The 26,893-nt window shown below is 45.3% G+C and overlaps 1 protein-coding gene and 1 long non-coding RNA gene across 2 annotated transcripts in view; both read right to left on the bottom strand.

Moving 5' to 3' along the window:
• Positions 1–4,868, bottom strand: part of ITPR2 (inositol 1,4,5-trisphosphate receptor type 2) — a 248,309-nt gene extending 243,441 nt beyond the window's left edge. The window contains exons 1-3 of the mRNA XM_066319661.1: positions 4,060–4,868; positions 2,263–2,346; positions 94–222 (exon numbers count right to left, since the gene is read on the bottom strand). Of these exons, the coding sequence (XP_066175758.1) occupies positions 94–185 (92 nt within the window). The 5' untranslated portion in view covers positions 186–222; positions 2,263–2,346; positions 4,060–4,868. The remainder of the gene's footprint in view (positions 1–93; positions 223–2,262; positions 2,347–4,059) is intronic.
• A 144-nt stretch (positions 4,869–5,012) lies between these two features.
• Positions 5,013–7,191, bottom strand: LOC136360927 (uncharacterized). The gene is made up of 3 exons (XR_010743547.1): positions 6,875–7,191; positions 6,102–6,177; positions 5,013–5,228 (listed from the first exon to the last, which is right to left on the bottom strand). It is a non-coding gene; the product is annotated as an uncharacterized lncRNA (long non-coding RNA).
• Between the last annotated feature and the right edge of the window lie 19,702 nt (positions 7,192–26,893).

The following is a 26,893-nucleotide window of genomic DNA, read 5'->3' as shown; positions in this document are numbered from 1 at the left end:
TCACTTCCTACTTTCCCCGCTCCGCCGAGCAGCGCTGCCGCCCCTTCCTGTGCCGCTGCCGCCGGCGCTGCCCGCGGGCCGGCCCCCACTCACCCCAGCGTGCTGATGAACCCATTGACGGAGCCCTCCGCGTACAGGGACACGATGTCCCCGATGTACAGAAAGCTGGACATTTTCTCAGACATTCTGGTTCATTTTCCAGCTGGGTTCCGCGCTCCTCCCCTTCGAGGTGGAAAAAAGAAAAATAAATTTCAAATCAAATCAAATCAAATGACAGCGATCCGTGGGGAAGGCCGGGGGCTGAGGCGGGCGGGCGGGGGGCTGAGCGCGGCCCCGGAGGCGCCGAGAGGGCTGACAGGAGCGCGGTGCGCGGCTCGGCACGGCCCGGCCCCCGCCCGCCCCCCGCGCCTCCGCCCGCCCCCGCCCCGCCCCGACAACCGGGCCCCGGGCAGGGAGCCGGGCCACGGGCAGGGAGCCGGGCCGCGGGCAGGGAACCGGGCCCCGGGCAGGGAGCTCAGCCCCGGGCAGGGAGCCGGGCCCCGGGCACGGAGCTCAGCCCCGGGCAGGGAGCTCAGCCGCAGGCACGGAGCTCAGCCCCGGGCAGGGAGCCGGGCCACGGGCAGGGAGCTCGGCCCCGGGCAGGGAGCTCGGCCCCGGGCAGGGAGCTCAGCCCCGGGCAGGGAGCCGGGCCACGGGCAGGGAGCTCAGCCCCGGGCAGGGAGCCGGGCCACGGGCAGGGAGCTCGGCCCCGGGCAGGGAGCTCAGCCCCGGGCAGGGAGCCGGGCCACGGGCAGGGAGCTCAGCCCCGGGCAGGGAGCTCAGCCCCGGGCACGGAGCTCAGCCCCGGGCAGGGAACCGGGCCCCGGGCAGGGAACCCCGGAACCCCCGCCGGCCGGCAGGAGAGGGGCTGCCGAGACCCCCGGTCAGTGATTCCCTGCGGGCGGCTCCCCGGGGCTGGAACCCGCGGGCGCAGCGGCTGAGGGCGCAGAGCCGAACCCGGGGGTGTGAGGGGACGGCGAGCCTTCCCCACAGCCGCCCGCTCCGCTGAGAGAGTGTGCTCGGCGTGGTCGCCAGGAGTGTCACCCTCCGTTTTATGGCTCGCAAACTTCAGGAACCACAACTCCTTTAGTTAATGTTTTTAATGAGAAGCAGACCATGCCGCAGTGCTGCGCTGGAGTTCACCGAATCCCAGGATGGGTCAGGCTGGAAGGGGCCGCAGTGGGTCAGCTGGTGCCACCTCCGTGCTGGGCCATCCCAGAGCACAGGGCACAGGCTCTGGAATATCCCCAGTGAGGAGACTCCACACTCTCTCTGGACAATCTGTTCAGGGCTCGGTCACTGCCCAGGACAGAAGTTCTGCCCCATGTCCAGGTGGAACCTCCTGGGCTCAGTCCCTGCCCGTTCCTCTGGTGCCATTGCTGGGCCCCCGGAGCAGAGCCTGGGCCCTGCTCGGAGCCCTCCCTGCTCACAGGGACACCCAGGGCTGAGGGCCCCTCTCACCCCCGGCAGCACACATTTCCATAAGAAAATCACCCCCAATTTAGCAATTTAAAAACCCACTCTGAATGTAGAAAGCATTCTGAAAGCCTTGTCTGCCCAGGCCATTGCAGCCTCCCCGTGCTCAGCAGAGTGGGGCCGCCGGGGATCCCCCAGCACAGGCAGCTGCAAGAGGCCATGGCTGCCAGGGAGGCTGCAGCCCACGCCTTGGGGGCCAAAGGGGCTCAGGGGAATTTGGGCTGTACAAACCCATTCTGCTTCAGTTCACTGCCCAAAACCAAGGACCAGCCCACCAAACATCCAGTGAACAGAGGGAGGTGCTCAGTTCCAAGCTAAGGCTATTCCCAGCAAGAGACACTTATTCTTAGAAATACTGTGCATTCTTTAAAGAAAAAATTGTGATTTTCACTAATGCTTGTAAGAATCAATTTTTACTTTTTATGAGTTTTCAGGTGTAATTTACCTAACTGAAGCAGCTCTCCTAATTACAAGCAAACTCAGTAACAGTATTTGTTAACCACTGAATTTTTTAAAAAATACTGTTTGGAATAAAAAGAGAAAAAAGCCTGATCAAGTACTAACTCCAAAATTATAAGAATATTAATCTAGTCTCAGGAGTGTGCAGACTGCTGGTAGTAACAAGCTGAGGGTTTCACACACAGATTTATTCTCTCAGATCTATAACTTCCAACCTTGTTGCACTTCTGAATATAAATTGTTGAGATCAGAAATAATGAGTCTCTAAATTTAAAAAATAGGTCTAACCATCTAGATGCATGTTATGCCATTCTAGAGGTTCCCTTTTTGGTCTTTTATAGTGAATATGTTGGATTTGCTTTTTTCTTTCTGCTGGGATACAAAGACACCAGCTAAGACCCCCTCATATGGAGACAGGCTGAGGAGTGGGAATTGTTCAGTCGGTGGAAGAGAAGGGTCTGGAGAAACCTTATAGCACCTTCCAGTACCTAAAGGAGGCTTACAAGAAAGCTGGAGAGTGACTTTTTACAAGGGCCTGGAGCAATAGGAGAAGGGAGAATGGCTTTAAATTGAAAAGTAGTGGGTTTGGATTGGATATTAGGAATAATTTCTTCCCTGTGAGTGTGGTGAGGCCCTGGCACAGGGTGCCCAGAGCAGCTGTGGCTGCCCCACCACTGGAAGTGTCCAAGGCCAGGTTGGATGGGGCTCTGAGCAACCTGGGATGGTAGAAGGTGTCCCTGCCCATGGCAGGGAGTGGCACTGGATGGACTTTGATGTCCATTCCAACCCAATCCATCCTGTGATTCTGTGTACACACATATACAGGCCTTAGATCTGATGCTTCCCCAAATTCTTCCAGCTCAGTCTCCTGGAGTCATTACTGTTGTTAAATCCTCCCTGGAAAAGCCATATGAAGAGAACAGGTGCCAGAGCCCTCAGTCAGGAACCAGCCCTTGCACAGGAAAACCGAAGATGAAGCCCTTCAAACTGTCCCAAACACACAGAGCAACCCCCAAAGCTGGACTGATTTAAAACACACCAGAATCAGAAACTGAAAGTCCAAGCAGCACAAGGCAGCAGAGGGCAGAGAAGCTCTGGCTCCCTGCCCACGTGCTGACTACGTGAAAAGCATTGAGCCAGGGGCCCTCCAGGAGCCACCACACAGAGGGTTCAGGTGTTTTATGTCATGGAAATGTGATTGTGGACAGCCTGAGCTGAGCAGCAAAGGCTTTACAATGCACTGACAATATCCTTTACCCTCCTGACCCTGTTTATCTCAGCCATTTTATACCAGGCTCTAATGGCCTAATTAAGATACTTTAGCCAGGGCGGTTTCACATTTCCAAACAGTAAATGAAATCCTGGCATGCCTTAGACCAGTGGGAGTATTCCTGAGAATGAACTTTAGAATTTGGCCAAGCAACAGGATTGTCTGTCCTTGGTGTGCCTGGGAGCAAAGCTCCATTTGGGACCATTCTGTCAGGAGGAGGTAGCTCTGTTGCCTAAACACAGGTGATTGGGGCCGTTTGAAATGTCCTTTGGCACCTGAGGCATCCCTGTGGGTTGTCAGCAGCCAGGCAGGGCTGCTGTGTCCTTGACAGCTCTGCCTGCATGGGGAGAAAGGACCCCGCAGGTTTTGCCACTACAAGAAGGTCAATTCAGGTCACTTCAGAAAATATTTGGTATATACTTGCCATGGCAAAGCTGGAAACTGATAGAGGAGTCCTACACTCGCAGTCATCTTTGCTTCTTCCCCCCCCCCCCCACTCCAGGAAATCAAGGCACAGGCTGCATGCTCCTTCACTTCCAGCTTTGTTCATCTCGGCTCAGGCTGGATGGTGCCAGCAGCTGATGGCTGCCACCTCGTAGCTCTCCAGTGATACACATGGAATGAACTGGAAATTTCAACCCAAGGAGAGAAAGCATTAACTAGAAATGAGTCCTATGAAATCAGCAGTTTTGCAGAAAAAGTCACATCCTTTGTCAAGTATTCAGGCTTCATTTTAAACTGTGCAATTGAAACACCCTGATAGTCTCGTTGAAGTTACCAGGTGATTTGTATGCTCAAAATAAGCCAGCACTTACCCACTTTTGTAGGCCCGGTCTTAGACTGGTAGAAAGATCACCCTGGAAAAGCAGATCTGAGGAACCTTTGGTCTTCTTCTCCTTGCAACAGGAAACGTAAGTAGTGAAAATCCTCCTGCATTTTTAACAAGCTTGAACTCTCTTCTATTAAAAATAATGATTATGCCTGAGTGCTAGCTTTATGAAGATGGTATCTGGAAAAATTTAATTAAAATGAAAGAGATTTTGTCACAACAAGTTTACATAGAAAAGGATAAAACAGGGCCAGAGTTTATAATGGAATATTGCTTTATTTATCTGGAGCAGAAATGCACCAAATGGGTTATTTGGATAAATATGGATATTTTTACTACAGTTTTAACCTTGTGATTAGCTGCAGGGTGAAGGTGAGGCTGCTTAGTCAATAACTGGGATATATTTTCTGTCAGTTAGCTCTGATTCCAAAGCTGGAGATACAGGCTTTGCTGTGAAACAGGACCCAGATGCAGGAATCATCACCTGATGCTGACAGACTGCCCTGGTCCACGTATTTCTCTGTGCATTGTAAAAGTGAGGAAGTATTCCTTTCTCAACTCTCATTTCTAGTCTATTACTTATTTTCAGAGAAGAAAATATTCAAGCAATTTTTTTCAGTGGTACTCTGACATTAAGTCTTTTTATAGAGGTATTTGACTATATTGTAATGCAGGGAAATTTTACCTTGATGTCTAGGTCCTAGATTTTGATGTTCATTCCAGTGCTGAGGCAGAGGAGAAGCAGCTAATGCACAGAGAGGTCAACACAAACACTCCATTGCAACACTGAGCATCCACCTTAAATGTGAAAATACACAATATTAGAAATTCCTCAGACTTAAAAACTCACTGAGTTAAATAGACCAATGTCATCCTATTCCTCCTCTTTTTCCACCCCTCATATCTTAGGAAGATGTCTGAATTTCCTGTTCTCCTTGTCTAAACAGGGGAGGCTCCTGACAGAAGCTGAGCTTTTTATGCGTTTGAAAATGGTCTGATTGAAAAGGTTTTAATCTCACACCTACACAGCCTCCCTGCTGGATGAAGTTACAGATATATGGGCCACTCCAGGGAAGCAAACTGAACCAACCAGGGCTTATACAACAGGCAGCATTGATGTTTGTTTTCTTGAGAGCAGAGGATAGTGCTTTCCAGCTGCAGGGGAAAAGGGGGAAGAGAAGAATGCCTTTAACTGTTTTAATACAATAGATGTAGATGGGAGCGGGCCAAAATCCAGACAGGCACCCCAGAGCTTCATGCTTTAGCATGAAGCTATATGAAAGTTTGGACTCAAAGCTTTGGGTTTGTTTCATACCTTTATAATAGACAAGAAAAAAAAAATCCAGATATTTTGATATTTAAAATCCAGCTCTGATTTTAAAGCCCATCTGTAGCTGGAGTATTTTTAACAAACTTATCTCAAGCAATGCACAATTTACAGTTCACTTGAGGAAGGCCTGGTTTTTCACGGCACCCAATGAAGTTTCCCACAGCAGATGAAGACACCCATTACCTTGTGGAGATATTCATGTTTGAGCCAGCCAAGCTCTTCCCTGAGAACAATGGCATTTCAAAACACTGGGATGTGTTAAATCAGCATGACTTGGCCCACGGGTTGGACCAGAGAGCTCCAGAGCAGCTCATTTTGACAGTACCCGCACACAGGAATTGATTTACTGCTGGTAGAGCTTTGTTTTACTTTGTCTATAGCAAACGTCAGAGCAGGAGCTGATTTCTTGAGAGATAGCCAGCTGTGGGGACTCATTTTGCCTTTTTTCTCCTTGTGGGAGTTAACTCTTTCTGAGGTTGTTTCAAACAATATGTTGGTATTGGAGCCATACAAAATATCAAACATCTGGTTAAATAAAAATTACACCAACGGGATACCCCAGGGAAAAAGAGGCCTGACAGACATAAATGTGATTTAGTGCAGTAATAAAGCAGTGAATCATGCAAAACAAGCGTCATTACTTGGTTGAGAATAGTGAGAAAATCAGAATATGGAGCATTCAGCGCTGGTTTACCTACTTCGTTCAACCTGGCTTGGATAGGAACAGGAAATTCCAGCTCAATTCCTAACGCCTTGTCTTGTAAAGGACTTTCCCTTGGAGGGAAACACACTTTTCTTAACATTAGAAAATTAACACCTCTTGCAGGCAACCTCTTGGGGGTTTCATTAGGAAATGGGTGTGAGCTTTGCATCCTCACTGTCCAGGCACATTGGGTCATGAACAGACAGGGGCTGTCTGGCTTGCTTTCTGCTACATCTGAATTTACAAGAGCTAATATGTGTATTAATTTGAGTATTTAAATTATCACTGCCTTGCCATAATAATCTCTTGAAAGAAACAAACCTAGAAATAAAGAAAACTGAAGCTATTTGTGAATTAATACCTTAAGTAAAAGGAGTTTAGATTAAAGAGGAAGCTTGGCCACCCTTGTAGCTGTGGCACGACACAGCAGCTATGTAAATAAACTCCTGAGAGCAGCTCCAAGCCATCCCAGTGAAGATATTTCCCCTTGCCATACATTTGAGCCTCTCTGAAATCAGTTTCCAACTGTTCTGCCACCAAAGCTGTCCATTCAAAGAGCCAAACACGAAAGTCTAACCAAAGCAGAAAGCACAATGTGCCTTTCTTTGGGAGAAAAAAAAAAAAAAAAAAAAAAAAAAAAACCAACCACCCAAACCAACTCCTACAGAAAGGATGCTTTATTTAGAGGGTTCAGGAAGTTGAAGCGTTGCCTTCTATCAGCTCCCGACCGCAGAGCGAGCATCAGGAAGCGCACAAAAATGAACTCACTATTCCTGCAGGGAGCAAGTGCCAGCGGCTACACCGGGTTTGCTTCCAACCTTGCAGCCCTCACTGCCAGCCCCCACAGCCTTGTTAATCAGCCACTGTCTCCTGGGGCTGCTGTGCTGCTTGGCTGCTTTAAAACGAAGCCTTTCCCCACCAAACAGAGAAAGGGGCACACACCTTGTTTGAATTTTCTCATTTGCCAGCTGCCCTGAGACTTCAGAAACCTGAAAGCACAGGCAAAAAAAGTGAATCATCATCATAAAAGGAAGGGAAAGCCTCCTGTAGAGGACAGGGATTGTAATTAAAAAGCAATTGTGTTTTGAGTGCTGTCATTAATACTGGCTGACCTATTAGCAGTAGTTACAGTGTGGATCCAGCATAAGCAATATACAGCAGTTATTTAAAATAAATGTATTTTAAACCATGCAGGCAGTATTCCACATAAACTCAATGCTGTCTTTTCTTTTTTTCAACTCCAAAATTGAGAAAGTTTTTCAAAAATTTCCACAGTAAAGTCTAAGAAAAACAACAGTTCTATTAAAAGGTCTACAAAAATTCAGCTGTATTTCCAAGCTGGATAAAGTGGCAATTGTTAGTAGCTAACTAAAAAAGTGAAAAATATCTATAATTGCTGTATGGCTGTAGTTTAACTGCAGCCATGGAGAAGCTTTACACTTCAGGACTGTTTGAAAAGCCTTGTGCTTTTGATGTTTTTTTCTGATCAACAGATTTTTTTTTCCTTTCTGAAAAGCTTTTGCAAAATAAATAAAGCTCTTTTTTTTTTTTTTTCCCCAGAATTTTTTTTTCTCCATTCACCAGCATACTGGCCATTTTTAGAGTGAAAAGAAAGAGGGCTGTGGACAGCTTTTTTCTTTTTGGGGGCACATTAAAAATTACCCCGGGGGGGAGGAAATTGTGATAAGTTTTGGTCAAGCAGCTGCCACCAGGCCTTTCCTTCCTGGGCCACACCAGCATTTCTAACCATGGGGTGAAGTGCGTTTCCCTTTTTGGTCCAGGTTCAGGCAAGGATACATCAGGAAAAACAGCTTTTTTTCAGGAGAACCAGCCTTCCCTCATGAGAGCAGGAGCCACAGATCTTCACCTTAGGCCCATTGTAGCTTTCAGATGGGTAAAACAAACTGAAAATACCATGTTAGGGAGGGGAACACAAGTCAGCAGACTTTGGGTAGTTGGCATTGCGTTTCCAGAGAAGTCATTTAGGGAGGTCTGGAGTCATTAAAGCCCATTTAAAGTCATCACTCCTCTCCCTCAGCCCAAGAATTGGTGTTTCTCAGAAATGTATTTAGAAGGGAAAATTAGAGATCAGGAATTCTGTTGGTCACTGTGTCTAGAGATTTTTTGGATGGGGAGGTCCAAGAAATCCTCTTTGACAGTCTCAGCCTCCCACACCCTCACCTCTGATCCGTGCTGGCTCTTTCCAAGGTAATTTCTACTTTTACCTCTCCCAAATGCAGATTACTTTTCAGGACACTATGGAATTATTTAACTAGCAGAGCCAAATGACTGGGCTGTGATTCCAAGTAGACTGAAAATGTCTTTGATGGCAAATATGGACCAAGATTTGAGGTTCACACCACCATTATTTCAAGCTGATTTTATGCTTAGATGAAGGAAGTTCCCTGTGTGGGAGATGTTCTCAAAGCATTTCTGTCACCACAGCCCAGCTGTGCTCAAGAAATGAAAACTTGAGTAAGAATAAGAAAGGAAAAACAATTTTGATGACTTTTTATAAATTAATATGGAAGTATAGACATCATCAAAACATCACAGCACATTTGGCTTCCCCAGACTGGAGTCTCTCTCTTCCTACCAGTCCAGAATGCAGTGGGTTGAAACAAAAATCTTATCTAAAAGTATGTTGAATGCTGAACTGCTAAATTTATCTGGAACTTAAAAAAAACCCAACAAAAGAAAAACGTGCATACTAATCACATGCAAATACCTGATTTGCTTCTTCGTTTAGGAATGTCTTGTGCATTTGCCTCTGTCCCCTGCCAGTATTTAACATTGTATTAAATGTGCAAGATGTGAGTCAGAAAAAAGCTGCTTTCTGTTCATGCCTTGTCCGTGAGAACTCACAGGGTTTTGTTGGCATTTATTTTGTGGGTAGTTTTCAAATATGTTCCTCATTTGGGTGTCTTCCTTAGCCACGACAGAAGTTAGCAGAACATCTGAATCCTGAAAAGCTGAGACATGCAATTTCATATCCTCCAGCATCATAAGATTTAAATAGATCCATGATGTGGATACTTGATAAAATAAATCTGTATTTCAGTGGATTTCATCTAAATTGGTGAAATGACCTCCTGTTCCTCAGCAGCTCTTGCAAGATGTTTTGCATCTCTGCAGCAGTGGAAGTTAGAAATATGAATGTTTAGGAAATTAGATCTTAACTAATCTGTAGGCAACCACAAACGAGTGCATTAAAAAAGCAGAACCATCACCCACCATTTCTATTTTGTCAACCCAAGAAAGGAAAATATAGCAGCAGACAAATTATTTTACCAGTGAAGCTGGATTTTGCTTAAAAAGCACAGAAGAAATGCATATTGTTACCATGTCACAGGCAAAGAAACTGCAGGAGATAGCTAATAAACCTCACATTTAAAATGCACATGGATACATTTAGTGCTACACTTGACATTATCTCCTCAGTGATCTGCAGAGATATTAAAGTGCTGTCTGAAAACAGATGGGTAACAGAAATGAAGTCTGCCCTCTGACATCAGCACCATCAGCACCTCTGTTTCACAACCAGGCTGGGAACTGCCATATCTTCAGTGGCAGGGACATAAAGACACCAACAGAAGATGTCCTGTCTGGTGCACACTCATTATTCAACACCATGCACCAGGAACAGGCTCAGGAGGCATAGGACTGGATCACATCAGGGCAGAGCAGATGGGCATTCACCCACAAGTTTATTAGAGAGATTATTAATGTGAAAATGAGGATGTAAAGGCAAAAAGGGGGAAAAAAATGCAGATTTCTATCAGTTTTCCCTTCATGGTACAATTTGCTATCTGACATCGAGGAGAAAAACAGACTTTGCATGGCAGCCAGAGGTAGAAATCTCCTGATCTGCCTCCCTGGCAGCTGGCTGGTAGAGCAAAAGAGGAACAGGCAAATGCTTCCACAAGGACGCTGCTGAACCCCTCTCCAGGACAGGGAATGGGGCAGAGGCTGTGCTTGGTCCTCAGTGCTGTTTCTGTGACAAAGAAATGTACCAGTAAGGCACCATTCCTGCAGCATTCCCATGCTTGGATGAGCCCGCTCCTGCTCCCAGAACGTGCTGCCAAGCTCTCGTTTAATTCTCACTCAGCTCTTCCTCCCCATCACCTCTGTGCCCCTTATTTCCAGTCTCTGCAACAGCCACAAGGCCAGTCCATCCTTCCCTGGCAGGGCCGGGTCATGTCTGGCTGCTGCTGCTTCCTGATGTCTTCTTTCCTCCTTTTCAGCCCCTGGATCATGCACATGAGCTATGAACAGTGAGCACAGGGGATCTTGAAAGCCACGGAGAAATGCAACCCTCCTCAGCACTAAAATTCTTTCAGTTTATTTTGAGAGATAAAAGTTTCCTCTTGGCCATCTCATCTGAAAAACTGGTTTATCCCCCATTCCCACCATACATAATTAATGAAACCACATTAATGAACATATCTTGACAACCCCCATGTGAGAAAACAAAGTATTAATCACATGAGTAGGGTACAGAGCAGGTGAGGTATGGAAAAACTGAGAGATCTGGGAAGATATTTGTGAATTAAGCCACTGAGAAGCAGGCATGTAGGAAGATTTATTTATTTTGTGACCCAGCTGAAGCACTTGCAGAGATCACTGAGACACTGGCTCTTAACTTGCCTATCTGCCTTTGAAAAATCTGAGAGGCTGCTATCAGAATCTTCAATCTGAGAGGCTCCTCTCTGAATCTCAAGTGTTTTCGGAAAGAGACTTACATCATGAATCCAAAGGCGCAGTGGTGATGTCTCCAAGTCCCAAGTTAGTGCTCGAACCACCAGGAAACCCTGGCACTAGGAAATCCGCTGGATCCCATACTTTAAATCTTAAGGATACAACAGGGCATGGAGAGGATGTTTGTTTTAAACCCATCCCATAGAAAAAGAGGATGCAGGCTTGACTGACTGGTATAGTCCTCTACAGACGAATTTGAATTAACAGAGCTCTTACCACAGATCACCGCCATCCAGCTGCAGTATCTGTTCATCAAAACAACTGCTCAGAAACTCCACAGAACTGGAGGCAGAGAGCCCAGAGGGAGCAGGCTATGACAGGTCATGCACGGGGTATTTCTCCATGGTGAATACTCCTCCAGCAAGTTCTGCACATGGTGCAGAACCCCAGGAGGGACTGCTGTGCTTCATTTTGTGTTACAAGTTTTCATTTCTATTTTCACAGCTAGCACAGAAGTATGATTCCTTTATTGATGCTTGAGAGGCTTTATATTGCAAGGTGGCCAACTCTATTGAAAGGCTGTCATACACATGGCAGAGAGTGATCTCCTTGTTGTGGGAGGTGCAGGACTTTGGGAAGGGGCAGTGTTTGCTGCTTGTTGGCAGATACCCATCCCTCATCTCCCTCTAAAAAGAAGCCACGACATTACTCTGCAGAGAAGGGAAGCTGCTTGCTTTCCTTCAGATACCAAACTAATTTGTTCTTAACAGTGAATATTTATTCTTCTACCTCAGAGCACTTGCCAGTCATTAGGACCTCAGCATGACGCACATCCTGCACACACCAGGCAGCAGCTTCACCTTTACATATGACCTCAGGTGAGGGCTGTGAAAGAATAAGGAAAAATCACCACACATGTTGTTCAGCCCCTGAAGAGCAGAAAAACCTTTACCTTTTTCAGTGGGCTTTTATTCAAGTTTCTCACCTGGATGCAGTGCCCACTGCTCTGTCCCAGACTCCCACATGTGTGCACACACACAGCCTCAGCTGCTGACCAGCTCCACATCAGCACACAGGAGTTCACTGTTGCAACGAGGATGGTCTGTATTCCCTGAAGAAAATCTATGAACTTGCTGCAAAATTCTTACAACCCATTTCCAGAAAAGTACCAGTGTACCACACAAAACAATGTTAACAGCAAAGAGATATCCACAAAAAATGAAAAGTAGGATTCAAATGAAAGGGAACACCCAGCAAATAAAGGAGGCAGCTTACGTGCTTCTGAAAAATTTAAAGATAAGTGGGCATGAACAGAGAACACAGGGAGCCATGCATGGCTTGTTTGTGTGTGAAATTAGCTGACAGTGTATTGCATAAATCTCAGAGTAAATGAGATACACCAGGGAGCTCTTGGATGCTCTTTACTAGTAGTAAATCAGCTACTTTTCATTATTTCCCACTGATGCTGTTACTGGAAGTGTATTCAGCTAATTTTTAAACAAAGTACTTTCTGTACCCAAATGGCAAACAAATAACTGATTAAATGGAGATTAAATGGAGAGATAGCATACGCAGAAAATTTGCATCTGCCTAACAGCACCTCAAGTCATATAATTATGCTTTGTAACACTACTGTGAAGGACTTGAATGAAAATCTCCCAAAGACAAGGATAGTAATTGCCCCAACATGAGTTTCCTAATTCATTTTTTAGTATCACACACAATCCCCCTTAGGGGGTGTTGTGATGCCTGAAGGTCCCCCCCAGTCTCCAAAACAGGAGTAAGTTTAACTTTAGCCTTTTGCACAGTATTTTGTGTTTACTGATATGAAAGTGTTTTGTGCAGGTTTTTTTTTTTTTCTCTTCCCTCCCAAACCTGTGTGCATGAAACCAAGGGCAGAACCAGAGTGATGTCCCAAAAATCCTCATTGTTTCACCCTCACAGTGAGATACAACAAACCCACAAACAAACTGAAAATTACACTCTTGGCATCCACTTTTCTGTCCCAGCCCACCAGCTCCACAGCACAGGTCCTTGCATCTGGACCTACAGAACCATGAAAATTCCACATCCACAAAGGACCCACTCCTGTGCCTCCTCCCAGGAGCACTGGGGGTAAGACAGCAACTCCAAACCTGCAGGAAGACGATAGCAGGCAGGATAGGCAAGCTGTGACTGCTCTGCAACAAGCTTAAACATTACACTTATGTGACAGCTATTTAGGAGAGGAAACATTACTAGTCATGGCTTGGATTAGAGATAGGAAAGAAGTGAAGCAAATATGACTTGGAGTGGAAAATAATTTGGCTTGTCGCACTTATTTTGCAGCATTTATTGATGATGGTTCAAAAACATTTGTTTCTAACAGCTGCATATCCTCTAAAATGTGGCAAGTTAGGATGGTAAATAAGCTTTGTGGTATTTAAGTCTCCCCTGCTCCACCAAACACCTTGAGCACTGCATTTGAGAAGTCAGCTTCCAGCTTCTGCCTCAAATTTGCTGCCTCATCCATCCAAAACCACCTGGCCTCAAGCATGGGAGAAGAAGGAGAGAAAGAAATCTTGAACTCCCAGCTGGAGAATATTCCTACTGTAGACAAGGTCCAAATAATTGCATTCCTCATGCTCAATTACATTTATTTGCTACCTGCTCAACAGATGAGAATCCTACATACACAGACATACATAGAAACATCTTGCAAAACAGATCCAAGGAATGCCTAAGAATGAAGCTCCCTCCTCCTTCCCAGCTCCCATAAATTGCTCTGTCTCTGACCAGCCCAAAATTACACTGGCTGAGGTGTCTAGAAACAGGAACCTCCTCCAAATCATGTTTTTCCTGGGGGGATGAGACAGATGATGTTTCTTCCAGTCTTTCCTCAAATCACTTCTGCCAGGGAGCTTTTCTGGGCTGCAGCCAACTAAACCCATGGAAGAAGGGGGAATGTAGTTTCCAGACTCCTAACAGAATAGTCCCAGTTCTCAGCAACAAAGTGGTGCAGGGGTTGTTAAGAGTTAGCACTTTTTTCCTGTGAGAAAAATAAGGAGCAAACCAGACAGAGGCTATATTCCACCACATGAACCTGAAGTTGGCCAGAGCTCATGCTAAAACGAACTCCCATTAAAAAAAACAAAACAAGCAAACAAATTAAAAAAAAACTCCACAACAATAAAACCCACAACATGAAGTGCACAAATGTTCTCCAGTGGTCTTCCACACCAGGACTGGCACGTGGATGGTCTCCAGGGCCTGATGCTTGTACATCTGATAATGCACTCAGAGGGTGCCGAGTGAAGCCACAGGGAGGAACCACTCAGAACAAAACAAAGGAACAACAAGCAGCACATCCACATGAGTCCTGCCCCCAAGAAACTGCCAAAGCTTGTAGAATGTCATGGGGAGAGCAGAGACATCTTATCCAGTTCATGGATTCCCTGAACTGTCTGGAGGATCTGTCACTGCACACTGGTTCTTGTCTCTCCTCAGGCACCCATTCCTGGCCACTGCTGGGGGAGAGGATTCTGAGCCAGGTGAATCACCTCATTCTTGCATTCCTGTGACTACTGAAGAAAGTGTCTGAACTTTAGCTGGTTTTAATAATTCTGGTCTTAGTTCCATTTAACTTGATTAGAAAGTCTAAATTTATATGGCAAGCTACAAGAAGTTTGACCAGCAGCTTGCAAAGTGAGGATCACCACCACCATCAGGTTACCTAAGGAAAAGCTAAACAAATTAGGGCACACACACACACATACGTCATATATATATAGAGAAAGAGTTATTCTCATTGCTCCTAATGGACAGAATTCTCCTTGAGTTTTGCCCTCAGTCACACCTGAAGCCTGGGAGGAAGCTGTCAGGCTCTGCAGTACTTTTGAACATTTTCACGCAGTGGGATTCAGACTGGTTTGTAATCTGCATGCCAAATTCCACTCTCCTTAATATCATGTCATCCTCTTGGTTTTCAGCTGGGTTGTCTCTTTGCTTAAAATTAAAATTGAGAAAATAAAATAGCAGAGCCTTCTATGGGGCTTGTTAAAGGTGGTGTCCTATTCCAAGGGTTGGACCTGAGCAAACACTGGAGCATCTTGTCATTTTCTGTAACATCACAAGTGAAAACTGAAGCGATGCCAAGGGCTGGAGTCTGCCAGCTCCTGAAGTAACGCCGCAGTCTGGGGAGAACCACCTTATGAATTTAGGATGTGTGTACCAAATGGATGTCTGAAAGCACAGCAACCCCCACCACCACTCCCAGCAAACCTGTCAGACAATACTTCCCTTCACGTATAAGTTGGAATTTAGCCGGAGCAAAGAATGAATGAATCTCATTTCTTGCTGTTTGCGTAGAGAGAGACACTGGTGATACCTGGCAAGGTCAAGTGTGCCTGCCCTGCCTGCTCCTGTGTCCCTGGTACAGGAACCAGCTGTACAGACAAGATGTTTCGCTCAGATCGTTCTTGGTAATTACCGAGACTCTCCTGTTTACTCCGGTGGAAACACCGGTACGTGGAGCATGCACCTCTCTTTTACCTGCACTGGCAAAAACACACAGTGGAGATCAAGAGATTAAAGAGAAAGCTTTTTCAGTGTTCTGGCTAGCTGCTCTGGAAACCCTAGGAATTCAGGAGCAAGGATGTGCATAGACAGGCCTGGAGCGCTTCAAGCAGCTGTTGCCTTTGCCAGATCACCTCCTTCTTTCAGCTTCCTTCTTCCACCAAGCCAAGAGTGAGGACAAGACATTGTCAGCTTCCTTTAGAAAAGAGGTGACGAAATTAAAACAGTGTGGTTATCCCACCACAGAGCAGCCCCTCAACAAGCACAGCTCTTGAAAGCCAGTGCTGCAAAAGGGGAACTGAGGCAATTGGGGTTTCTGACTTGAGTCAGGAGGGGCCCTTCTCTTGCCCACCAGCAGGTTCTCTTCAAAGCTGTGAGCTGACACATTATTTTCAGTATCATTTCATCCTGTGAGCAGTGCCTGGATCAACCTTACTACACACAGTCATTTGCAGATGTGCTCTATCTCCATTTATCCCCAGAGGATCACTGAGCCCCTGGTTTTGGGGTAGCACAGGTTTACAGACCCCAGTAGCTGCCCAGCAGCAGCTGGGTCTAAGGGCAGTATTTAGGATTCATATAGAATCACAGAATAATTTGGGTTGGAAGGGACCTTAAAGATCATCCAGTTCCACCCTCCTGCTATGGGCAGGGATGCCTTCCACTATCAGCTTCTTCAGAGCCCCATCCAGCTCCTTGGACACTTCCAGAGATGGGGTAGCCACATCTTCTCTGGGCAACCTGTGCCAGGGCCTCACCACCCTCACAGGGAACAATGTCTTTCATGCCTGGATTCAAGGTGGAGATTTCCTCTTGATTTTTCACATGCCTGTTGTGTGCTGGTGAGGCAGAGCTGCTGCGCTCACCCTGCCTGTTGTGGGGCCAGCACTAATGCATATCAAGGAGACACAGATAGATTTATACTGACTCTTTCATTCAAAACCAAAAATGCAGTCAACCAAACAAGCAAAACTCCAGCCCTTCTTCACCTGCCTGTACACACATGGGGGAAGGAAAAGGGAATGCAGGAACTTTCATAAAAGCACAAAGGGAATTCTTACAAGATGATTTCTGAAGCTCAAAAACTAGCTTACTCTTACAAGATGTTTTGCTCTCTGGTATTACTGAAATCTCTATATACTTACAAAGAAAACACTTTTTTCTAGCTGAAGCCCAAGCTGCCTCTGAGTAGAAGTCAGAGAAGTACACATGCCTGGGACGTGGCCTCCCCTGTAACACTGCAATGTTTGACTCTTCCAGACTGTCCATTTTTCCTACACTTTCTTACTGTATTTTCCATGGTCTCATCACTTGCCTGTTTTCCATCCTCTGTGACCACTGCAGTTTCCCTTCTCCACTCTGTGCTCCTGGGCTTGCTCCTCCACAGACAAAACCAGCAGCCAGGCTATGGCCGATGGAAAGGTCCAAGCTGTCAGTATTCAAACCAGCTGCACAGCAGATAAAAGCAGTTTGCCTGTGCTCTGCTCGCTGCTCGGGCAAGGAAAGACCATTTTCACATGTAGCACTTCATTGCAAGAGCCCCTGACAACGAGCAACCCAGCAGAAACCTGACCCCTTGTACAACACCAGCTTCACTCTCTTTTGCCCTTCTCTAGTAAATCCCAATTTGGAGACTCCAGTGCAATAAAAATTTCTGGAGAAAAGAAGTCCTCAAGCATAAATCCAGCACAAAGCCTACAGCAGCACCTTAAGCTCTCAAAACAAAGGAGATTTTGCTTACAGGTGTTAAATTCCCAAGGACAAATATTCATCTTACTTTAAATTTAATTTTCTGAGCTGTAATTTATCTACTGAAAACAGAGCTGGTTAATCCCCATGTGTATCAGCTCTTCAAAGAAAAAAAATTGTTTTCATCCTCCTTTTCTATGAGAACAACCAATACCAAGGATTTCAGGTTCTATTTTTCCACCCATGGTAAAAAACAAAACCTCCGATCTGAAGACCATGAAGCTTTAAGGAAAGGTATTTGGTTTCAAACATTGCATCTAAGGCAACTCTTAAAAGCTTTCTGAGGGAGAACACCCAGCACCAGTATTTTCATTCCTTTGACACAGATGATCCCATGCAACCACAAATAAATATTTCTTTTCCCCTCTTTTCAAGAGAGATGCCTCACACATGTTTAAGCATATTCTCCCAAGTTGACACTACCTTGGTGACCCCAGAACTTGAGCCCCTTGCTATTCCTGGCAAAACAAGCAGTTTATAATAACTCTTCCTTGCTTGAGGACAAACTGGGCTAGGTTTTAGGGCTTGACCATCTCAGAAGAAAAATAAGTTTTAGTGTTGCTCTGGTCATCAAGTAGAATACTAAGGAGGTGTAGATTTAAAAAAATAATCATACTTTCAACAGAAATAAACCTTATCTATGACACACTCATCAAATATTTGTAACCACCCACCTCCAATGCCTCTCCACAGCCACTTAAAAGCTTGCTGTAAAAACGTCATGAGGGAGAGGAAAAAAAAAAAAAAAAAAAAAAAAAAGTTATCAGCAGGAATTCTGTTAATTGGCACCAAAAGGCTTTCTCTAGATCATTTCCTGTGCCCTGGATCCAGCTGGAAGCACTCCCCACTGGGAAGGCCAGCACACAATTGCCCGGCCCTGCCACTCGCTGCCAGACAAATGGAGGAAACTGCAGCCTATCATAAATCTGTCAGTCATGGACCAAATGGGCATCATGAGGGCTGGGCTCCTCTTCCCCCCAATTATCACTTGGCAGACACACAGAAACGGAGCTGGGAGATAAATAGCTTCTTTTCAGTGGCCCGGTCCCACAAACTCAGCTTAGAACCACAGAATGGCCTGGTTAGGAAGGGACCTTAAACATCATCTTGTTCTAACCCCCTGCCATGGGCAGGAACACCTTCCAGTATCCCAGGTTGCTCAGAGCCCCATCCAGCCTGGTCTTGGACACTTCCAGGGATGAGGCAGCCACAGCTTCTCTGGGAAACCTGTGCCAGGGCCTCTCCACACACACAGGGAAGAATTTCTTCCATACATCTGGCCCAAATTCCCCCTCTTTCCATTTGTACCCATTACTCCTTGTCCTGGAGAGTCCCTCTCCATCCTCCTTGGGGTCCCTTCAGATCCTGGAAGGTGCTGTGAGATCTCCACACAACCTTCACTTCTCCAGCTGAACAGCCCCAACTTCTCTCAGACCCAAAGCTGGAGCAGTGAAAGAGGCTGATCCATCGAGGAGTGGGATCTGAGGGAGCTCAGGAGACCTGCCCTCAGTTCTGCTCTGCCGCTGCACTGCAGGGTGAGCTTAAAACATTTCTCTTTTAAAAAACAACAATCAACCAACAACCAAAAAAACCCCAACCAAAACCCCAAAAACAAGCCAAGAAAAAGTGCAAATCCAAGCAAAACCAAGACCAACCCTTTTCTTTAGGTGCTTTCAGTGGATGAGCTAAAGACAATTATGTCAAGCAGTATTAAGCTAATTTATTTAATGCAAGCTGATAATCACTGTTTTGACATGTCCAGGCATATTTGAGAAATAGGAAAGTAGATAGAAACAAACAAAGAAAACATTTGTGAGTTTCAGTAACAGAAGAACTGCCCTGAAATTCCTTTCTCCAAGCAGCTGGTCCTGAAAAATGTCAACATTTGCCCAACGGGTTGGTGGCAATTACAGATGGACAGAGGTAAAGCCAGAGTGAGAACCAGTCCTGAAGTCAGCAGGGCAAACTGAGGTCAAAAGGGAAATGGAGACACCAAGAGGCAAACGGCAGGAGCTACAGAGGAATCTGGGGAAAGGAGGGGGGTCTGGAGTCCCACTGGGATATGGGCAAGGGGTCAGAGGTGGACAGCAAGACATGAGGAAAGCCCTTGGATGTGGGAAGAGTCCTTTAGGTAAATGTTGTCGATGCCAGAGGTTGCTAGGTTGCTGTTGGGTGGCTGCCCAACAACAGGCACACAAACAAATAAATAAATAATAAATAAACCCGCTGAAATGCTTTGCTGGTTCCTGCCAAGGGCACCTCAGGCAAAGGCAGGTGCCAACATCCAGGATGGAGCCCAGCTCTGCTGGCTCCGGGTCCAGCACCCAGCCAGGAGGTCGAGGTGCCACTCTCACCCTGCTTTCAAAAGGAAACGGCAGACAAAGCTGTTACCCTGGCAACTTCCAGAGCAGGGGCTGCTGCAAGAACAGACATTATGTATGCAAATAAAAGCATCCAGGCACAACAGCCTGGAAAAAAAATTATATTATTAATAATAAAACAGCCAGACTAATATTCGCAGAAATAAGTGCCTGAAGTAAGGCTTCTAGATTCAGAGTTAGGACTTTAAATTGATAATTTAGTTTGCAGAAGCTCTGAAAGACTACAAGAAAAGAGCTTGAACTTTTCCTAAAAACTTAGGTAGCTTATAAAATGCCTTATTACAGCACCAAAACCTGCTATTGAGACCTGGTTGTGAAAACACAGCCCCACAGAAACCTCTGCTGTCTTTTAGAAGAGCAGCTATGAAGCTCAGCTCAAGGCTTTTTGCATTATTTTATGCCTAATTTCATTTCAGGCACATGGCATCTATACAAACTAAATGGAATTGGTTTTCTTTGTCCCCCAAGTTCAACACAGTTTATAGCTCCCTCACTTTCCCTCTGTTAAACTCACTCAAAACCTCAAGAGCTGCCTTTCCATCCCTCTTTTTTTCTCCCTATTGTACTGATAAGCCTCCATGAAAACCCTGGAGCACCTCAACATGAGTCATGCACATACTTACCAAAGCCTTGGAGCAAGTCTCAACCCACTCTAAAATCTGACAAATTGGTTGTTTTTAATGCCCACATATTAAGTATTTAGGGATTACTTTCAATCCCTCATCAAAGATCTGGTTTCATCACTGATAAATCATATAATTCCTGAAAGATGTGAAAGCAGAGTGACAGCTGCCTCTCCGTAGAGGCCTCAGTCATTGCTTTCACAACACTTTCCCTGCACTGTGGTTTTCTGGGCAACACTTAACTTCACCTACAGAAGGACAATTGGCATGAACTGAAAATAAATTGAGACAGAAACTGAATCCCACTCATAACTCTGGGCAACCCATTGGAAAGGAAGCTGTAAACATTATCAAGTCAAGAGTAAAGATAAACACTACTTTTACTGTAACTATCATAGAAACTCCTTTTCTTAAAAGTGACTCCATGCTTTCTTCCCCTCTTTTTGTTGCTCTGTTGCAACTGAGGCAGCCCAGCCTCAAGTGCTTTACTGAGGATATGGATTTTTATTCTGCTCAAGTGCTTTCAGCAATAGGAGGAGCAGCTCACCCAGACAGCTCCAAGGGATGCAGAGAACAAGTGGCCTTTTTACAAAACAGGCTTCCAGGGACTGACTTCCACCTCAGTGCTGTGAGGAAACAAAGCTTGTGTAATTGCAGCCTGTCCCCTCCAAGAACCCAGTCCTCTCCCCAGCCAGAAATGTCTGATCCCACCATTGGCCAGTTTAGAGCATTTGGAGGGGGAGGGATTTATGGATACCTTGAAAATTACTTTATTTCAAGATTTTTTTGAGAACTAGAAGTTGGCTAAAGGGCAGAAATTCAAAACCATGTCCCCACTGAGGGAGGGAAAAGCCAAAAGCAGCCCTGCTCAGCTCCTGGCTGCCCCTCCCTGTGGAAAATATAGCAAAGGATGAAGCTGAGATCATTAAGTCAGAAGAAAGAGAACTGCAGAAGAACCTGAAGGAAACCAGACTCCATCAGCTGCACCATTCAGACAGCAATTTGTTTAGTCAGTTGCCAAAGTAAAACAAACATCGAAAGGAAAACATCTGGGAGGAGAAATTGGTGAGAGGGTTTTGGCTGTAAATTTCCTTCCTTTCCCCCATCAGTCAACAGCCTCTCGGCTTCTGCCACACAGAAAGGCACGGGGCTCAGCTGTTATTTGCTTTTTGGAGAGAGCTTTAGGACCGGCTTTACAAAACAAGCAGAGGTGAAGGAGGGAGAAGAGCTCAGTTGCCTGGTTTTCAGCACTTCTGGAAGCGCCTAAGGGGGAAGGAGGTGCTCGGCACACCTGGACCCAGCCAGCCTCTCACCCGCTGGGCAATGCTGCCATCTCCTCTGCAGCTTCCCCATCACTTCCAGGCACGACTGGATTCACTCTCCTTATGAGAAAATCCACAGCTGATCACTTAGAAATGGGTTGTTTTTTTGTTTTTTTGTTTTTTTTTTTTTCTTTCCAGCAGGGAAAACAGAAGCAAAGACAGAGCCACTGCAGAAGCACTTGTGTTAGTGGAGTTCCAGCACTGGATTTAGCAGAGAGCTGTGAGCCACATTTGGGGCTGGTGCCAGGGGAAGGGAGCTCTGTCCCAAACCCTTACATCAGCAGAGAGCCAGGTGAAACTGAGCCCATTGGGTGAAACACAAACCATTTTAGGGTTGTTACAGCAACTGGTTTGAGAGTCTGCTGTGGGAAGGAAGGCAGCAATGCCGGCTGAATGCAAAGGCTGGGCCCAGGAGTAGCAGCAAGCACCATAAATAAGGTCCTGCCAGCCTGGCCATTATAAGCTTTGTCCTCCTTGCTTGGTACAAATCCCACTCCCTTTTGAAAAATCACACCAGGCTGGAACTTGGCACACCAGCCTCTGTCCTGCCCTGGGGTTTGTGCAAACCTCAGCTCTGCTCAGACTCCTCCGTTTGACCAAAAAAAGGACAGAAGGCAAAAACCCCAAAACAACAACGAAGACTTTGCCAGAAGACTTCAGCCAATAGCTGCTTTTGCCATGCAGGACTGCTCAGAGTCGTATCAGCTGACAGGATTTCTAAAATCCCTTTTCAAGTGACAGCCCATTTTGGTATTAATAGCTGGAGAGAGATGCAGTTTTAATGAGGTTTTAAATGTTTGCATGTCTCACAATGAATTTAACATATGTACAGGCAAAAGTCTTGCTTTATGAGCAGCTCTAGCATCTTCTCCCATCTCCCTTCCCACAGAGCACAGAGTGTTACAAACAAAACCTTCCTACAACAGAGCATCTTTATTCAGGCCAACCTGGCGATCTTTCTCTTAAAGGAATTATTAAATAACTAATAACTTTGAAAGGGTCAAAATTTAATGTTACTTCAGAGTTTATGAAGAAATAATCTTTCATTAGGGAAAAAAGGACATTTGAATTTAACCCATTTTCCTCATTTTCAAAGAAACTGAAATAGAAGACAAAAAGATGGCACTTTAGAAAGGGAAATCATTGAAGTAAATTCTTTTTTCTCACTTTTTAGCTCTCCCTAGGGAAAAGATGCAACAAACAGCTAAGATGAAATAGTGAGGGCTTGTCTGAGCAGGAAAGCTTTATCTGCTAGATATGTAGCTGTAACTCTCTAAGTGCCTGAGACCTTTTAGTACAGCCTTTTCCAGCTCTATTTAATCAGTTTGCAGTATCATAAACTGAGTTTTAAAGAGGAAAAGAAACCGAACACAGTATGGGAGGGGAAAAAAATCTTGTAGCAAGACAAGAGTGTTCACATGGGTAGTTAAAACAAAATTTTAAATGGTATAAAATCATCCCTTGACTTTCATGTTTAAAACTTTCCCATGTAGACAATTTCTCAGAGGAAACATAAGTGTTTGGGATGGAAGTGGGGTGGGAAGTGAAAATACTTTTTCACTGCTAAGCAGAATGAGAAATAGAAGCAAGTAAAGACAAGGTTTAAGAAGCAGCTTTCCCTTAGATGTTGTTTCTTTGTCCTTTCCACTCTTTCACCCATTTGTTTTAAAGTAAGAGAAAAAGAAATAAAACCTGAGGCAGACACTTAAAGATAAAACACCAGCATGATTAAAATTAATACAATTGGGGATGGGGAGGGGGTGCGTTATTATTTTGAAGAAAAGGCATGAAAAGAAACCCAACCCTTTTTCTGACATTTATCCCAGATACCAAAACCTTGACTTTCTAATTAATTCACATTTGGCAACGCAGGAGTGCCATGGCTGTGACACACAGGTTGTAACATACAGCTCCTTTCTCCCATCATATTAATTTCTGTCTTTCCCAACATGCAATGTCCAGGATTCTGCCTTCCAGAAACAGACAACATGTTGATTGCAAACAGTCCAAGCAAAAACATCTCCCATATTTTGCATGAGAGTCAATGCACCAACAGCCAATTTGCAGGCCTATCTCCACAGGTTTCTAGGCAACTCCAACACAGGAGGCTTTTCCTGGAATTTAATGGATGTCAAAGGTGGAAAACTCATACTGGACAATTCAGCAGAACACGTGCTGCTACCAGGCTTCCTGTTATGTCCACACAAACCGTTCTGAAACTGCCTGGCAAGTTATCAATGGATGGATTCCAGGGCTGCCAGCACTGCCAGCTTCAGACACCACAAAAATAACGAATCAGGCCACCAAAATACTGTTCTGAAGTCACCTTCTGCTCGCTGAGTTTTATGGGGCTACTAGAAAAAGATCTAGGTTTCCTTTGCAGCAGAAAAAGGGGCTGGAATATCAAAAGAGACTTGAAAGGAAGCTAAAATTGCCAAGCAATTATTTGATTCCTGGTGCTGGGGATTTAATAGATGCAAAAAACAACCTCATCAAAAAAAATTACCTTTGTGTTATATGCTGTAAAGATAAACCATTCTGGGCTATTTGGAATGTTGCAGGAGACCCTAAACCCTGGCAAGCAGGCTTGCTAAACACGGACAAAAATTTAGGATGAAAAGTAGACAAAAAGTATTGGACATTTGTTCCCTATTTCCTCTAAGAAGGAGTGACAAGAGAGTGCCTTAGGCAGGGGCAACTCAGGGAAACAAGACAGTCACAATTTCCATTTTACAAGATCACCCGAAAAGAAAACAGAAGATAGTGTATCCTTCAGCTGTGTCCTTTGGTGTTTCAGATAAGGATTAAGGGGTGTTTCTTCCCCTAGTTTCAGAATCACATCTGTATAAATGCAGCATACACTTGTAGGAAGAACTGTCTAAAGCCATAAGTGAAGCAAAATAAGTAAGTTATCTTTGTCTTTACAAGTACTTACAGGTGTCCCAAAAATATCCTGTTTGATTCAGCTGCCCACCTTTATCTGTGCACCCTGGTCATGAAATCACATGAGAATGAAGTTATTCCATAAAACTTTTTTATATTTCTTGGTTCTCTGTGGGAAAGATTAGCTGTATTTGTTCTCAAATTCCCTTCCATTTAGACAGAGAGCAACATCTGAGATAGTTTCAGAGAATCATAAAATGGCCTAGGTTGGAAGGGACTTTAAAGATCATCCAGTTCCAACCCCTGCCATGGGCAGGGACACCTGCCACTATCCCAGCTTGCTCAGAGCCTCATCCAGCCTGGCCTTGGACATTTCCAGGGATCCAGGGACAGCCACAGCTTCTCTGGGCAACCTGTGCCAGGGCATCACCTCCCTCACAGGGAAGACTTTCTTCCTCATATCCAACCTAAACCCACCCTCTCACAGCTTGAAGCCATTCCCCCAGTCCTGTTACTACGTGCTCTTGCATGAAGTCTCTCTCCCTCTCTCATTTTTGTTTTTATCAAAAGGCATTTACCCAACAGACTGCCACATGCCTCTGTTGCAATTTAGCAAGAAGAATTCATTACAAGCTCAGTAATTATACAGCAGTGAGGAGCACAGGGAGGCTCCAGAGAAATTTTTAACATCCAATTATTTTAAACCCTTACACATTCCTGTGAGGTTTCAGTAAGTTTATACCCAGAACATCACAACAGCAAGGAGTGTGAAAATATTCTGCCTCACCTGACACTACAGAGTAAATATTCTATGTCTGCTGCTGTTAAAGCCAGGAGGACAAAAGTTACCAAGGAGGGACAGGACCCAAACAGGTGAAACACTCACTGACATTCCTCCACCTGAAGCAAATGTATGTCCATAGGCTTTATATCCATGAACTGGGCAGATGTTGCTCTTCCAGGGGTGGTTTGGACAACTGTCAGCTCACAGCCACCAAGGGATCTCAGAGTATTCCCATCATTTCAGAGCACACTGGTGATTCATGCATGGTTACACGGCAATATTTACTCAGCTCTCAGGAGGCAAATTCATTAGGAGGGATTAGTCAGCTGTCAAGCACCCATTCCCTTGCATAAGAATGATATTCCCTAAATAAAAGTCCTCATCTCCAACTTGAACTTCTGCCCTACCACCTATCCCCTCTTTTCATAAGGGGTGAATGAGGACTTGTCATTATAGGAACATGGGAGACGCTGACAGTGAAAAATGGAGAGGTCAGTGTAGCAACTTGTTTCTCAGCACAGCTGAGCATAATCAAAGAAACATGAACTTCTGATTTATTCTGTGCTGATCATGGTTGCAAGGGAAACAGACTTTGCTGGATAAAGATTCATCTCTGGCCAAAAGCAGACAATGACATCAAGCCCTGCACATCTATCAGTAGGGCAAGTGGGTTTCTGTTTTTTTTCCAGAGTAAAGGAACACACTGCAGGCTCTAGCAAACCATTGTCTTTTGGCAGATATCACGCAATATTTCTCTTTATGTTAAATTTCCATCACCACTTCTTGCTCTATCCAAAACATGTTCCACTTGTGGCTAAAATGGAAGGGACCTGTACAACAGAGCGTGACAGAAAGCTTGGTGAGTACTGCAAACACATCTACAAACAGAAAGAAGAAAATACTTGTTGAAAACCAACAGAGCAAAACCTGATTCCTTGATAAACAGCCACCGACTTTGTAGGGCCAAAGAAAAGCAGGCTGTGGTTTTCAATCCTGCTGTTGGAGCTGTACAAAGAAAGGAGCACTCCCTGCCTTGCTGCTGCAGTCATCTGGCTCCAAAACGTCCTCCATGCTTTCTCAGTTGTATCATTTGGGCTAGCAAATGTTATTTACTTCTTGTATGCTTTTAAATAAAGCTGTCCTAAGCAGGACAGACCAAGTATATTGTATGCACTGCTCATCTAAAAGCTGGAAGCTACTCACAGATTTATGAGTTTTTATTTCTGCTTTTATGCTCTCTTGAAGAAGCAGCATCAAACATAGCAAATCAAATTCCAGCCCTTGATGCTACAGAGGAAAGGACAGTGAGTCTCAGCCTGCGTTTTTCCCCGTGATCAATGCCATTTGCCATACTCACCTTTCCCTGTGCTACCACTGCACCACAAAACCCTGGCAGGTCAGGTTACCGTGCTGCTCACCTGGCTCTGCCTGTGCCTTATGTTGGAGGCCCCGGTGTAGCATTTCACCTCTGAGTGGGCTTTTATCACAACAAAAACAGAGATGGGAGCAACAGCGAGACTGAAGGCAACTGGGTTAAAAGCATCATGAACCAGCCTTGTGCAAGTGTCGTTTGCCCAGGGAAATCCTTCAGCTGAACAGAGCAGCGATGGTGAGTACCGAGGATTCTTGAAGCCAGAGCCCTCCCAAATGTCACTGTGACCTAAAGCAGGGCCTCAATGCAATGAGAAGCCTCAGAGATTTGGCTGTGTTCTGCTTGCCTGGGAGATGGAGCCGGCTGATCTGAGGAGCACAAGCCCATGGGTTTGGGTTTTCTCTTTCCCCCACAGCTCCAG

This window comes from Sylvia atricapilla, chromosome 5, assembly GCF_009819655.1.
Source record: "Sylvia atricapilla isolate bSylAtr1 chromosome 5, bSylAtr1.pri, whole genome shotgun sequence".
NCBI classification, from domain to species: domain Eukaryota; kingdom Metazoa; phylum Chordata; class Aves; order Passeriformes; family Sylviidae; genus Sylvia; species Sylvia atricapilla.
The sequence above is the reverse complement of the archived record's forward strand: the minus strand, read 5'-3'. Positions and strand labels throughout refer to the sequence as shown.